Genomic DNA, 15,532 nt, shown 5'->3' with positions numbered 1-15,532 from the left:
AAGCAGAAGAAAGGATATCAGAGGTCAAAGACCAACTCAATGAAATAAAATGAGAAGACAAGATTAGAGAAAAAAGGGTAAAAAGGAATGAGCAAAGCCTCCAAGAAACATGGGACTATGTGAAAAGACCTAATCTACGGTTGATAGGTGTACCTGAATGTGATGAAGAGAATGAATCCAAGTTGGAAAATATTCTTCAGGATTTTATTCAGGAAAACTTTCCCAACCTAGCAAGGCAGGACAATATTCAATTCCAGGTAATACAGAGAACACCACAAAGATATTCCTCAAGAAGAGCAACCCCAAGGCACATAATTGTCAGATTCACCAGCATTGAAATGAAGGAGAAAATGCTAAGGGCAGTCAGAGAGAAAGGTCAGGTTACCCACAAAGGGAAGCCTATCAGACTCACAGGAGATCTCTCAGCAGAAACCCTACAAGCCAGAAGAGAGAGGGGTCCAATATTCAACATCCTTAAAGAAAATAACTTAGAATTTCATATCCAGCCAAACTAAGCTTCATAAGTGAAGGAAAAATAAAATCTTTTGTGAACAAACAAGTACTCAGAGATTTCATCACCACTAGGCCTGCTTTACAAGTGCTTCTGAAAGAAGCACTACACATAGAAAGGAACAGCCAGTATCAGCCATTCCAAAAACATACCAAAAGGTAATGAGCATCAACATAATGAAGAATCTACATCAACTAATGGGCAAAACATCCAGCTAACATCAAATGGCAGTATTAAACTCACATACATTATTATTAATCCTAAATTTAAATCTACTAAATGCCCCAATCAAAAGACACAGACAGGCAAATTGGATAAAAAACCAAAATCCATCAGTATGCTGCATCTAGATCCATCTCACATGCAAGGATACACAAAGACTCAAAACAATGGGATGGAGGAACATTTACCAACCAAATGGAGAGCAAAATAAATAAATAAATAAATAAAAAGCAGGAGTTGCAATTCTTGCCTCTGATAAAATACACTTTCAAGCAACAAAGATCAAAAGAGGCAAAGAAGGACATTACAAAATGGTAAAAGGATCAATGCAACAAGAAGAGCTAGCGATCCTAAATATATATGCACCCAATACAGGAGCACCCAGATACATAAGGCAAGTTCTTAATGACTTATAAAGAGACTTAGACTCCCACACAACAATAGTGGGAGACTTTAACATCACATTGTCAATATTAGACAGATCAACGAGACAGAAAATTAACAAGGATATCCAGGACTTGAACTCAGACCCGGAACAAGTAAACTTAAAATACATTTATAGAACTCTCCACCCCAAATCCACAAAACATACATTCTCATCAGTACCACATCACACCTCCTCTAAAAGTGACTACATAATTGGAAGTATATCACTCCTCAGTAACTGCATAGCATTATGCAGGTTTAAATGAAATACTAGTTGGCTGCTTGTTTGTTATTTTCCTCCCTTATTCCTTCCTGTCTCCATTGTTAAGCACAATTATTGGCATAAAAGAGGTTTTCAATATCCATTTTTAGACTGCATTCTAGCCTGGGCAATAAAGCAAGACTCTTGTTCTCTCTTCTTTTCTCTTCCTCTTCTCTCTTTCATTCTTTTTCTTTCTCTCTTTTTTTTTCTTTCTCTCTTTTTTTCTCTTTTTCCAAAAAAAAAAAAGAATATTATTGGAGTTTATGCCATTTATTTGACTGTGCAAGTTTCCCAGAAATTCCTTTTCACAATACTTTTACTTTTCTTATACTTTGCCTCTGCCCAAAGAATGTCAATGGTAACTTACACTAAAGAGAATACATACAAGATAGATAAAATAGAAACAAAATATAAAAACTAGTAGGATGCTAATTTTGTTGGAATATAAACCACTTTGGGGAAGCTGCTAGAGACAGGGAGACATGGAGAGGTACACAGGAACTTCAAATTTTCTGCTCAATTTTGCTGTGAAGCTAAAAATTGCTTTTAAAAAATAAAGTCTTTTTAATAGGGGGAGAAAAATCAAGACATTTTTGAAGCTTTTTGAGACAAAGAGTAATTCTGAAAATATTTTTCATCTAGGTGGGAGCATGGAGAAAGATTCTAGAGGAGTGTGCAATGTGAGGGGTTGGTCCTTGAAGGATGGGAAAAACTTAGTGCTGTAAGTGGAGTATGGCCATGCACAAGCAAAGTCATGGGGTGAATTGATGGTACACAGGTAACAGCCAGTAGAGATATAAATTCCTATTTCTACTTCATAGGACACCATAAAGTAACAGAATCAATAGAAAACCTACTATAGTTTTTTCTACAACCAATATTCAGGGCAATTAAGAGAAAGTGACTTTTCACATTCTACCAATGTAATGAATCACACCACAGGTTAGAAGAGTTTTACGAAAGCCCAGCTAAGGACCAGTCATTTCCTTCTGCACTTGTTCTGAGAGGCAGAACACCTCTAAAGCAAAGCCTTCGATGTGCCTTGCCCTAATTCTTGCAGCAAGAATGGCTTCAAGCTTTGAATCCAATTGATATTTGAGCATCCAGGTCACCATGTATTGCTTTCTCCACTTCAACCAGGGGCTACATAAGGCCAATAACTCAGTCTAATTTCTAATGGAAATAATCTTTATAGTTCCATACTTTTTCCAATTATATTCACTTGGTTTCACTATGCTTTTTTGACTAATGACAAAGGTTTTGAAAACAAGTCTGGATGCAGAGAAAGGGGATTTTTAGTGACATGTAATCTTTAAAATACATGACATTTTAAAATGTATCACATGTAATCTTTAAAATGTATCACATTTTAAAATGCATCACAAAAGTAAAATAAATAAGAGTCTTTAAAAAAGTATGCAAAACATTAGGATTAATCAAAATAGAAGGGTTAGAAAGATGACAAAAAATGAACACAGTAAAATTAAAGCCCTGCAGCAATTCCAGGCAGTATAAAGGAAATTACTGAGGTTCTCTTTCTCTGTTGGTATGCTTTTAATTGAAAAAAGTAATTCTCATGGGAGAGTAACACAGAAAGGAAAGAGGAAAACAGCTGGCTGTTAGCCATGATTTGCCATTCACTGCAAAAGGAGACTGTTTCTGCTTCTCAATGTTCATGGTTTTTCCCAGCAGACACAGACCATACTGACACAAAGTCAATTAAGATGAGACTTAAGACATAAAAAAGAGGTATAGATGTGTAACTCAGAAGACAGGGCAAGGACATAAAATCAAATTCTGTTCTAAAGTATATTAAAACAAAAACTTTGTATAACCAAACTAGCTCCCACATCCTAGCAACAGCTTGCTTACTTCAAACAAAACAAAACATAGTGAAGTCTAATTATAAAAACCCCTTGTCTTTGTGATGGTGGCTTTTAACTGGTAATTAATCCCAATTTGTACAACTGATGTGGATGAGCTTTCCTTGTACAAACCAAGAATTTTATAATAGTATCATCTATCTCAGCTTTTTACATGAAATGTTAATGTGGAAAAAATAATGCTTTTCATCTGTCTGGAAGAAGTTCCTCATGAAATCAACAATGTAAAAGCTTTAGAAGAAAAAAAATGTCATACATCTTAAAACAGAAGTCATACTAGTTGTACTTAAATGGTTGTGTCTTTGCTCCAACTTCTAATCTGCCTTTTCTCTTTTCTTGTATACCCAAGTCAAAAAGAAAGGAGACTTGAAAACTAGGTACCAAAATAGGGTAAGAAGGCTCTGCTGATAAATCAGATAGTCTTGTAATCTGTCCTTCTTTGAATTTGTTAGAAAACGATTGCTAAAAGGAACACAAATACATTCCTGAAATTTCCAAACTTTTGTAATGGGAAACTTTTTGTTAGAACATCAAGTCTATCAAGAAGCCCACAAATTGGAGTCAAAGTGAGTATATATGGAGTTTTTTCATGGCTTCCAATTTACTGGTTGAGGACTCTAAGAATCATCAGTGAAGACAATGTAGTGAAACAGGGATTTGTTAACATCGTGGGATTTCATAATTTTATTTTGTGGAATGATTTTTGGGGTTGTAGGGGCAGGGAAGAGTAAGATTAGAGAAAGTTAAAATTCTTGGTTGAAAATATAACTTTTAAAAGTAAAGTGGAGATGAAGGACAAAAATTACACCATATGTCAAGGGCGTTATTTATCATAACCCACATTTTCAAACTCTAAGGAGATTGTTTATAAATAACATCTGGAGTTTTCCTTTGCAAGCACATACAATTTTTAACTTTGAACTTTTCCCCTCAGAATTACTCCTTGTCTCAAAAAGCTTCAAAAAAGTCTTGATTTTTCTCCCCCATTAAACAGACTTTATTTTTTAAAAGCAGTTTTTAGCTTCACAGCACAATTGAGCAGAAAATTTGAAGTTCCTGTGTACCTCCCCATGTCTCCCTGCCTCCAGCAGGCTCCCGACTATCAACAGCCCGTATCAGTGCAGTACATTTGTTACAAGTGATGAAACACATCGACACATCATTATCCCCAAAGTACATAGTTTACATTAGGGTTTCCTCTTGGTGTTCTACATTCTATAGATTTTGATTAATGTATAATGACACGTATCCCCCATTTTATACTATCACAGAATAGTGTCATTGCCCTAAAAATCCTGTACTTCACCTATTCATCCTCCCCAGCCCAAAAGATGTTTACTTTTACAAAACTATCTTCAAATAAGTACTTAAAAGCAAGGACAAGACCCCTCCCCCACCCCAAATTTTAGACAAGTATTAAATTAAGTAGCTCTTACCCACTTGTATTCATCAATAGAAAGCTAAGTAGGCAAAATGCTTTCCTGGTGGCAAGCAAGAGTAACCAAAAATATTAGATTTATTTAAAAGAAAAAAACGTAACGGGAAGAGAATAGAATGCAATCATGCTACCTTCACAATTTATGTTTTTCTGTTCTTGGATACCTTTTTGAGTGCCTGTGAATTTTAGTAGTAAGGAATGAAAAACGAGGTTTTCTCATTTCAAGTTGTTATTGGTCAATAGCTTCCTAACCTAAAACTTTGCATTCCTAACACAATACTTTGAATCCATTTTCAAAAATCCAATTCTGGGCATAAAACAGAATTAATTCTCAAGACAAAACTTAATGTTTAGAAGATAAAATAATATTAGGAACCATGAGTAAGAGAAAAAAACTGTTTTCTCTATTCTTCCCTTCCTCTCTCTGCAAAACTCCCCTATTTGATAAGGGACTGCTAGCTTAAATTTACCACAAAGTAAAATATGAGCAAATCCCCTGGAACGAGAACTTTCGCACAGAGCAATTCACTGGAATGTGACATCAGCATTCCTTCTGAGTCACAATCTGGTCCCACCCTTTTCTCCCAGGCGACACCAGGCTCCCCATAACCAGGGAGTGGCTCAGGTAGGGCCTTAGGTTCTGATGCCTGCGAGGCAGCAGCCAGGCTGGAAATGTGTCCCAGCGCTGAGACGCTAGTGACAACCGCCCTTTGGGGCTAGCTGCCAAACAGGGAGAATGCACTCTTTGACAGATAATTCCCTAAGACGGCGGCAGTGCTTCAGTGGACAAGTAATGAATGACCCCCCACCCAAAAAAGAAATCACATTAGAAGTTACCACCAGCACGGGTGCGAAGGCAGTGCATTAAATCAACACTCACTTTAGAGCGCCCCAGGCAGCCCAGCTGGAAGGGAGGAGGTCAGAGCTGTCAAAGCACAGCAGTGCCCCAAACCACGAAGGCTTAATGAACTTGAACTTCCTGAGCCAGGAAGCGTCACAGTCTCGCCCGCACTCGCCCTAAGCTCGTCCTTTTCTTTTGAGGAGGCCCAGGCACGCTGAAACATCTTCAGTAAAGTTTCCAACACCTCCAATCGCTGCGACTCCGGAAAACCGGAGAGAAGCGTCCCGCGCCTGCCCTCGCTCGCGCTTCCAACTCTGTTGCTCTCGAGTTTGGGGAGCTGGCGGGGCCGCCCCGCGCCTCCCTTAACCTGCGGGCCCGGTCCCTGAGCCAGGGACGCCGAAGACGCAGGGCCGGGCTCACGCCAGGCGGCTCGCTCGCCCCACCCGCCCCTGCACCTCCGAACACCGTGTTCCGCGCTACCCGCGCAGGTGAAGCTGCCGCCGCCCGCCACAAGCGCCCCCCTACCTTCTTCACTTTGTTTTCCAGGTCCATGTCTGTGCGTCCGAGGGGTTCCCTCCTTCTCCCGTCCAGGATCTCACGGCCGGGCTCGGTTGGCCTCGGGCTCCACTGCGGACCTGGAGAACCTGCGGAACTCCCGCGCCGCCCCCTCTCAGCCACTCGCCCGGCGGCGTCGAACTTCCGCCGCCCAGTCCGCCGCAGCCGGCCTGCGACAGAAACCCGGGAACAAAGAGGCCCGGGCAGCCAATGGCAGCCGGGCAGCGCCAGGCCGCCGCCAATCACCGAGCGCCGCACGCACCTTCTAGGCCCCAGCGCGGCGCTGGTAAGGTGAGGGGCGGGGCCGTGTCCGGGGCGGCGCCCTACGGGGCGCGCTCGCGGACCTTAACCTGGTCTTCTGAGGATACTCTGGGTGTCCGCGGGCGGGCTTCTAAAGAGCTGGGATCCAGCCTCTCTCATCTGAAGATGGAGCAGGGCTTCATCTTTGAAGTTTGCACCTGTGTTTGAGCTGGGTCAAGGGGAATAGTTATCCCAATAGTAACTTATCAGTTTATTTTCAGGGGAGAGAGAGAGATTGTAGGGATCGTTTTCTGAGCATTGGGTTGTTCAAAAGATGATGTGAATCACTTCAGAAACAGGTTGTGTCCATTCCTTTGGAAGCAGAGCGTTGCCCTTTGTCTCTGCTATGTGAAATGGTGCTAGGCCTATCGTGTGCTCAGGCTTTGACGAAGTCGAGTCATCACATTGGTGCACCACAGCTGAATTCATTTCATGCCCTAATTCAGGAGCAGATGCATCTAATACCATCAGACTGCTGGGCCTGGAAGGGAGCCTAAGGATTACAGAGTCTAGCTTCCTCATTTTGCAGGGAACTGAGGACTCCAGAGATGCAGGGATCAGCCTAATGTCTTAGCCTGTGGGGAACAGAGGCAGTGCTCATGAATCTAAACGATTTCTCTAATATGTTTGGGGCTGGAAGTACATGATTTTGACTAAGGAAAAAAAGCGGCCAACTTTCTTCAATTTGTGGTTATGGCAAAAAAATCACATTGCCCAGACAGCAAGTGACCTAATTTGGCACCTATTTTTAAAAATAGCAAAACAAAATAAAACGAACAAAAGTTCCCAAATAATGCAGATATTCAGGCCCAGGTGTGTCTCTACTTTGCTTCTGGAAATTTGGTGGCTAAAAATACCCCAAATTCATTTTAGCCAATACTTGCAACTCTGCTTACTTGATTATTTGTTAACACAGAGCATTGATTTTTAATGTGTATGTTTCCTTTATCCCATTAAGAATTAAAACTGAAATTGAAGAGTTATGCGTTTTTCTTTTCAGTTGATGTAAAACTTTTCTGTATTATTTTCCCAAACCATCTTGAAAGGTGTGGTCCCCTGCAAAGTTTGCCCTCTGTAAGTGCACAGGAACATGAGGTCTAGCTATGATAAAGCAATTTTGTCTCTTTCAGAGAGCTTAACAGATGGACAATGTCCAGTAAAGCAGTTTAAATAAGGCATCAAACAAATGAATGTTGTATCATAAATTTTGAACCGTATTTGATGAGGTTGCAGAGATGACACTAAGAAAACCATCTGAAAACATTTTTTTTTTAAACCATCAACTTCTGCCTTTCTCCCATTCTTCCTTCCCAATCCTGTCAGCATTACATTGTGTGTATATCATTGGCCAGGATGGAAATAGAAATTCAGTGAGTTTTATCTGGAATCATCACTAGGCTAATTATGAAAAGTAATTATAGATTATAAATTATAAAAGTAAAATTGAGGTAGACAAGTGTTAGGAGAATTAAATTGCAAGTTTTTGTTCAGTTATTCAGGTGTTAAGCTACAGTTATTTAGGAGGTAGAACTGGCATGCTTTGATTACTACATGTGGTTGATGACAGTGGAATGAATAGAAGATAACATACATTTCTATCTTGATCAACTCTATGGATGGCTCAGGAAGACAGAAAATATAAAGTGAGGGTCAGGGTTTTGTTCAGTGGTGCTTTCTTTGGGACTGGTGGTGGACATAAAGGATACCGTTTGAATGTATTGAGTTTGAGACTGGGACATTGAAATGAAGTATCCAAATATAAATCTTGAAACCTGGACTAGAATGCTGATTTAGGAGTTCACATTGTACATAAATAAAGGCCAAGAACCAAGATCAGCCTGGGAGATAGTAAAATAAAAGAGAAGAATATCAAAGACACCAAGCGAGCAAGGCTGAACAAGAGAAACACATGAAAAAGATAAGGGTTAGATTAAGGGTAAGAAAAAAAATTAGGAGTCAAATCCCTATAAGCAAGAAGGGAAATTGAAGAAGAAATTAGTTAACTATGTCAAATTGTAGAAAAGCATGAAATGCCCTTTGGATTTAACAAAAAGGAGATCATTGGTGACTTTGGATTTTTGGTGCAGTTGTGAGGAAAGATATTACTTAATAATTTTATCTCTCTTTGTTTCTACCAGAGTGCTTTAGTCAATGTTGGACTTGGCTTTTCCACAAAACTTATGGAAACATCAGCCAAATAAATGCTCAGCTCCACTGTTTCAATCAAGTAGAGAGGAAATCAATATACTATACTGGATAATACTGAGGAATGTTCTTAAGATCTTTATCCTTATAAAAGTAAATAAAAATACTAGATTTTACACATGCGTGCAGGCACACACACACACACACACACACACACACACATACACAGAGAGACAGAGAGAGAGATCCCAAAATTCTCTGTATAGGCCAAAAAAAATATTTATTCAGGTCAAATTCAGTTTCTATGCTATCAAATTACAATCTCTGATGAGGAAACTGTGTTAAACATTTGTGTACTTTTCATCATAATGATCACTGTAGAGATGTAAAAATACACAAGACATTCCCTTTGTTCTTAAGCAGTTTGCAGATTAATATGTGGGTAGCAGGAATATGAGAGTAATGAAGTGTTACAGGTAGAGGGAAGCACACATGAGAGTCAGGGAGAAGGTGGTACTCAGGAAACTTACAATCATGGCAGAAGGCAAAGTGCTAGTAATCACTTTAAATGATAAAAGCAGGAGCAAGAGAGAGATAATGTGTGTTGCGGGGGAGGGGATGAGTTGTGCCACATAGTTTTAAATGACCAGTTCTCCTGTGAACTCAGAGAGAATGCACATTTGTCACCAAGGGAATGGCCCAAGCCACTCATGATCCAAACACCTCTCACTGGGCCCCACCTCCAGCATTAGGAATTACAATTCAACATGAGATTTGGGTGGGGACAAATATACAAACTGTATCACAAGTAATAGTAACCCTTGAGCTAGTTTACTTTTTAAAAATTGCCATTTTATTTTAAGGATATAGAAGTATCTTGCAAAACTCAAGGGCCAGATGCACCTGTGACTAGATTAGGCACTTGCTAACGTTTGGAACAGGGAATCTACTCTTCCACTGGGGTCACATGGTCTCTCATCTTGCTGCTTGGCCTCCATCAGCTTTAGTTTTTTCTCTTTGAAGACTCTGTTTTTCTGCACACATGCGCAACCAATAAAGGCAATCCAGCTCTTTAGTTGTATCACCTTAATTCAAGCAACACCCAGTTTGGGATTTCAACCCCTCTGGCAGAAAGACTTTCAATAGCCCATCTTGGGTAAGCTTAGACTTCTGGTTCAGTCAGCTGGAGCTGGAGCCAATTCAGAGACAAAAAGGACAACACATAGACTATATCCCAAACTTATATGTAGGACTAATGTCACAAAGAGGGAGTAATAAGAGTTTTCCAAATGCCTCCAAAGATATTTATCTCTGTTTCAGATGTTATAAGGAAATAAGGAAAGGAAGAGACTTAGTAAGTACAAACAGAATTTTTTTTTTTTCTGTTGATATTGGAGAACTTTTTTCCCTTGGCTTTTATTTTAGGTTTGGGAGTACATGTGCAGGTTTGTTACATGGTTAAATGTTTTGTTAAATGGTTTGTATATGTGCAGGTTTGTTACATTGTTTCTTACATTTGTTGCTTGTTGCTGGGGTTTGGTTTACAAATGATTTCGCCACCCATGTAATGAGCATAGTACTCAAGTGGTACCTTTTTGACCCTCACCCTCCTCCCACCCTCTACCCTCAAGTAGGTGCCAGTGTCTACTGTTCCCCTCTATGTGTTCCGGTGCACTTAATATTTCTGAACATTTCAAAAGCTATTTAAATTACAGAAACCCCACTTAGGCAAAAAGTTGTAGGTGTTTATTTTATTGCTAGGAATGGGGTTAGATAATGAATGGGACAAGTCTAAGGAATTGAAGATTAATCAGGAGATCCTAGCTATAAGCCACACGAAATACACTAAGGGCCAAAGTAAAGCAGTAGCAATGGGTGTGGAGAGTTAGAAGGATTTATCAATAATATTAAAGAGGTAGAAAATATTGGTCTTGATTGATTCTTAAAAAGAGAGAGGATAAGGAATCCATTAGGATTCTACTTCCTTATCGCTTAGGAATCTATTTGGGTGACCAATTTGGTGGATATAACACACACCTTAAGGTAGGAAACAAAAGAGGAGAAGAAAGTTTGATTGAGAAAGATAATGGGTTTTGTTTTTTATGTATTCATTTGGCAAGGCTGATAGGATCTGAGTCTGGTGGACAAAAGAAACATCCGGGTTGAGGATACAGCTGGATACAGGATACTATATACACAGTATACATACATAAACATATATACATAAAAATATATACACAGAGTAAACACTACATACACCAGGGCAAAGAATTATTTAAAACTTTTCTGTACTAGATGAGGTAAAAATTTCAAGATGAAAATGATATACCTGTCTCCTCAATTATTAATGTGGCCCCAAGAGGCCTCTTTAGAGATATTAATAATTTATCAACACCTGTCATAGGAACTCCTTCGTGAGCCTGACACAGATATTATTCCTCATTAGCAGCTTGTATAAGATTACAGGTTACTCTATAGGGATTTCTTTTAAAAGAAATAGGTGCCAATGTAGCTTAAAGGAAACTAATATCCCATGATATTTTAACTGACCAAAAATTGGGGATTGGCTAAGTAAATAATGGATGAGCCATATGATAGATTTAGTTTAGTTATTGGTCAAGGATGCTTAGGAATGTTTGTAATGGAAAACAATTATAAAGTTATAGGAACAGAATATAATATGGAGTTACATATACAGTATGCAGTATGCTGATAACTATACAAAAATACCCTGCATAAAAAAAGAACATGAGGGAAATACTCTGAAATGTCACCAGCAGTTTGCCTTTGATTGGTGCGTTCATGGGGATTTCTTTCTTCCTTTTAAAAATACTTTATGATGAGTATGACTATTTTAAATGGAAAAACCTTATTTAAGAATACATTATTTAAAGCATTTTGGTCGACAGAGCAGTGGCAGTATAATTTTCAATCTCTATGAAAATCTACATTAAGAAGCAAAGAATCAAACAAAAACCAGATCCACAAATTAGCAAAACCAAATGCCCAGGGACAAACTTTACAATAAAGCTTAGTAATAAGGTATCTTCACAAACCCCAAAACACAAGAGGTGAGGGAAAGCCACCAAAAGCCACAAGACATGTATGCATAAACAATCATGTTTTAGGAGGAGAAGAAAATAATGGGGTGGTGTCTGATGGATGGAAGAACTAGAATGCTCTCCAGTTATTTGTTGTAAAGCATTTCAGGCCAGTTTTGTAACAACAGTAGGAAAAGTAAAAAGGAATGAAGGGAGGGAATGAAGCCATCTAGCCCTTGTGCTATGTCAGAGCTGATCCTCTATGACTCTTTTCTAGGACAAGTTTCTCCAGTAAGAAATTGCTTAGAGAGAAATCAAAATTGATCAGGATGGGGAAGTAGAGGCAATGGAAAGAAGTCTAGCTGGACACCATCCAATCTGGTAGCCTCTAACTGCATGTGGTTATTGCAATTTTAATTAATTTTAAGTTTTAATTGGCTAAAATTAATTAAAATTTAAAATTTGGCTTCTCAGTCACACTGGCCACACTTCACATGTTCAACAATCAGAGAGGAGAGCAGTATTAGGAAGCCTCAAAGTACTGTATTATTATCATCATTATTATCATTTCAGCACTTAAGGAGGCTAGGCAAAGTGGCTCATGCCTGTAATCCCAGCACTTTGGGAAGACAAGGTGGGTGGATCACTTGAGGCCAGGAGTTCAAGAGCAGCTTGACCAACATGGTGAAATCTCATCTCTACTAAAAGTACAAAATTAGCCAGGTATGGTGGTGCATGCCTATAATCTCAGCTACTCAGGAGGCTGAGAAAGGAGAATTGTTTGAACCTGGGAGGCGGAGGTTGCAGTGAGCCAAAATCACACCATCACACTCCAGCCTGTGCAGCAAGAGTGAAACTCCTTCATAAATAAATAAATGAAATGAAATAAAAATAAAAACAAGGGAAGATGGAGCTCTCTAGAATTGGGCAAGATTTTCTGAACCTTGCCTTATTGTAAAAGTTCCAGTAAACTAATACCACATGAAAATGAGCAACAATAAAATATCAGGATCAAATTCCATACAAAGTTGTCATAAGAAAAAAAGAGCAGCATAACATCCCTAAAAATAGAAAGAACATCAGAAAAATGTGTCCACAAAACAAAACTATAAGATACTACTTTAAAACAAGCTTCAAGGCATAAACAAGATGATATATGGAAAGGATCACACAAATCAGAATCAGAAAAATTCAGAAGTGAGGTGAGAGAACTTAGGAAAAAATTAGAAATGAAGAAAACTATATTAACAAAATGAAAGCTAAAGTAAAATAATAAAAGAGCAAAAAACTGGTAATGGCTAAGAGAAATGGAAGGTAAAACAGAAGAAGAACATTTTTAAAAGAATTAGTCTAGAGAAAGTAACAAGTATCGAAAATAGACTAAAAAGATGAGACACAAGAATGATAGGAATCCCTGAGGAAGAAAATGAAACCAAAGGAACAAAACAAATACTAAAAATTATAATTCAAGAAGACTTTATTGAATTAAAAAAATGATTTAAAACTAGATATTGAAAGATTGCCCTACATACCTGAGACTATCAACTCAGAAAAATCAGTACTGAAGCATAATCTAGTAAAATTACTGGACTTTGAATAATGGGAGGAAAAATCCTTTGGGTATTTAGATTTTTTAAAATGCATGTAACTTAGAAAGGAAATTATAATATCATCTAATACAGTAATCATTTAGATTAGAAAAAAATGGAGGAACATACTTAAGATATTTAGGAAGGATACAGTGAGCCGAGAATTTTATATGAAGTGAATTTCAAGTGTCAAGGACACAGACAAACTTTTATCAATATGCAAAAACTTAAGAAATATTGTTCCCATGAGTCTTTTATGAGGAATCTGTAGAGAATGAGCTTCAGAGAACCAAAGTTACTGGAGATATATTGAAATAAGGAGGTGTTAACTATACAGACGACTCCTATAGAACAAAAACTAAATGAGGAACAAGGAGAGAGTGTAATGTATATTAACCATATGATCTGACGATGTAGATATAATAAAAATAAAATGAGCAAAGAGTGAATAAAAATTTTAACATACTTTCAATATTTATATTGGTGGTAATATTGGCATTAGTAATCTGCTGCTATATAATAGGAAGTAAGACAAATGAGTAATCAGTGGATAGCATAATTTTATCATCCTCTGTGATCTTGACAACCAGAATTCTAGATGTAGAAGAAAGAATAGGTTAATCTAAAATCCTAAAACTATAATAGTTTTGAATTTTACTTTCTCTTTTTGTATTTACTAGCTCTATCCACAGAGAAGAACTACAATGACTACCTTAGTAGCAGAGAATATCTCTAGAATTCAGATTGTGATCTTGAAATAAAATTTATCACTCAAAGGAACCTAGAACGTCTTGGAAAAGTTACTGATTCGAAAGCAGAAAATGTATAAGTTAAGCCTAAAACACATTGTCATAGGAGAGAGCAAGGAGGGTATGAAAAACTACTGGGGTCATGTCAAAAGAAGTTAGAAGCCAGCTTGAAGGGTCTCTTGCTGGCCCAAACTGGGTCAACTTGAACTTCAATAATGATAACAATTACAGTAAATTAAAACCCATCAAATATCTATAAATTCATAATAATATTTTTAAAACAAGCCATCTTTGGAGAATAATAGGGAAGCAAGTAATTATCTAAAGAATTAAAGAAAATCAAGGATTTATTGTATCTTTTCAATATGAACTATACCACTGGATAACCAAATATTAGAATGTGCCTCTTTATAGAAGTATTCCAACTAATACATCAAAATGATGGAATTAGAATATCACCATTTCAATACAATGAGTAAAAAGCAATATTGCTGACTGCTGCCATCACAGAAAGAAACTCAACCTGACATTATGTGCCAAATACCTCCCATAGGGCTACCAAAGGGATAACACCTGAATCTGGTCCAGTCTTTGTATCCAGCTGCCAATTGGCAGGAAATGCCACAGGCAGAAAAACATATTGAACTATGCCGAGAACACCAAATCAGCAAAATCCAAACTGCAGAAAACTCTACTGATCAAATGATCTTGGTTCTTCAATAGAAAATTGTAAGGAAAGGAAAGGATGAAAGGAGTATCTATAGATTAGGAGACTTAAAAAGATACCTCAATTATTTAAAAATAGGCAAGGATAAAATTAAACCATAGTGTCTAGGGATACACGTTTGAATAATGAAATTCCTTAAAAATGTGGGAAGAAATTGGCATACAAATCAGGAAAATGGTTACTAATGGGGACAACAGGGGCTTATGATTGAGATGGAGCATATAGACAAGGTTTCCTGAGTACTCACCAAACTTCACAAAACAAAGAATCCCAGAGAGCTAACGGGGAGTCTCGGTTCTAAACGGAAAATAATAATAATTCCAAGTTACATATATTCCTTATGTTCTTGATACACCCACATGTCTTTTTTTCCATACATATGCACCCCTAGCCTTGCCAAAATACATCTGTTTCATGTATAAACAGAAATACATTTAATTCTTCTTAGGTTGGATATAACAATTGCATCTAACTCTAAATCCAGGATATCTGGATGATACAAATTCATCTCAGTCAGGTCTATATGTGGTTTGTCATGATTTTGTTCAAACAAGCTAAATGATAAATATAACCAACAACCAAATTAAACAATGTAGAGTGGGTATATTAGTTTACAAGGGCTACAATAACAAATTACTACAAACTAGATGGCTTAAAATAACAGAAATTTATTATTTCATGGATCAGGAAGCTCTAAGTCTGAAATTGAGGTATCAGAAAGGCCATGCTCCCTCTGAGGCTTCTAGGACAGAATTCTCTTTGTCTCTTCCCAGCTTCTAGTGTTTGCTGGCAATCCTTGGCATTCCTTGGCTTGTCTTTCCTGCTTGAACATTTTCTTTTGAA

The 15,532-nt window shown here is 37.9% G+C and overlaps 2 protein-coding genes across 3 annotated transcripts in view; one reads left to right on the top strand and one right to left on the bottom strand.

The window, feature by feature from the left end:
- TES (testin LIM domain protein) overlaps window positions 1-6,357 on the bottom strand; it is a 53,969-nt gene extending 47,612 nt beyond the window's left edge. The window contains exon 1 of one of the 2 annotated variants that reach the window (XM_017535052.2): window positions 6,109-6,357. In XM_017535052.2, coding sequence (XP_017390541.1) covers window positions 6,109-6,135 — 27 coding nt within the window. In that variant the 5' untranslated portion in view covers window positions 6,136-6,357. Of the gene's footprint in view, window positions 1-5,827; window positions 5,849-6,108 lie in introns of those variants that run through there. The other variant, XM_017535053.2, reaches the window with a different exon arrangement.
- Window positions 6,134-7,412, top strand: LOC108308946 (translation initiation factor IF-2-like). The gene is made up of 2 exons (XM_037740793.1): window positions 6,134-6,139; window positions 6,175-7,412. Exons 1-2 carry the CDS (start codon window positions 6,134-6,136, stop codon window positions 6,604-6,606), a joined length of 438 nt encoding a protein of 145 aa, XP_037596721.1. The 3' UTR covers window positions 6,607-7,412.
- Window positions 7,413-15,532: the final 8,120 nt, after the last annotated feature.

Source organism: Cebus imitator, unplaced genomic scaffold, assembly GCF_001604975.1.
Source record: "Cebus imitator isolate Cc_AM_T3 unplaced genomic scaffold, Cebus_imitator-1.0 Scaffold90, whole genome shotgun sequence".
NCBI lineage: Eukaryota > Metazoa > Chordata > Mammalia > Primates > Cebidae > Cebus > Cebus imitator.
This window is presented reverse-complemented; position numbering and strand designations above follow the sequence as displayed.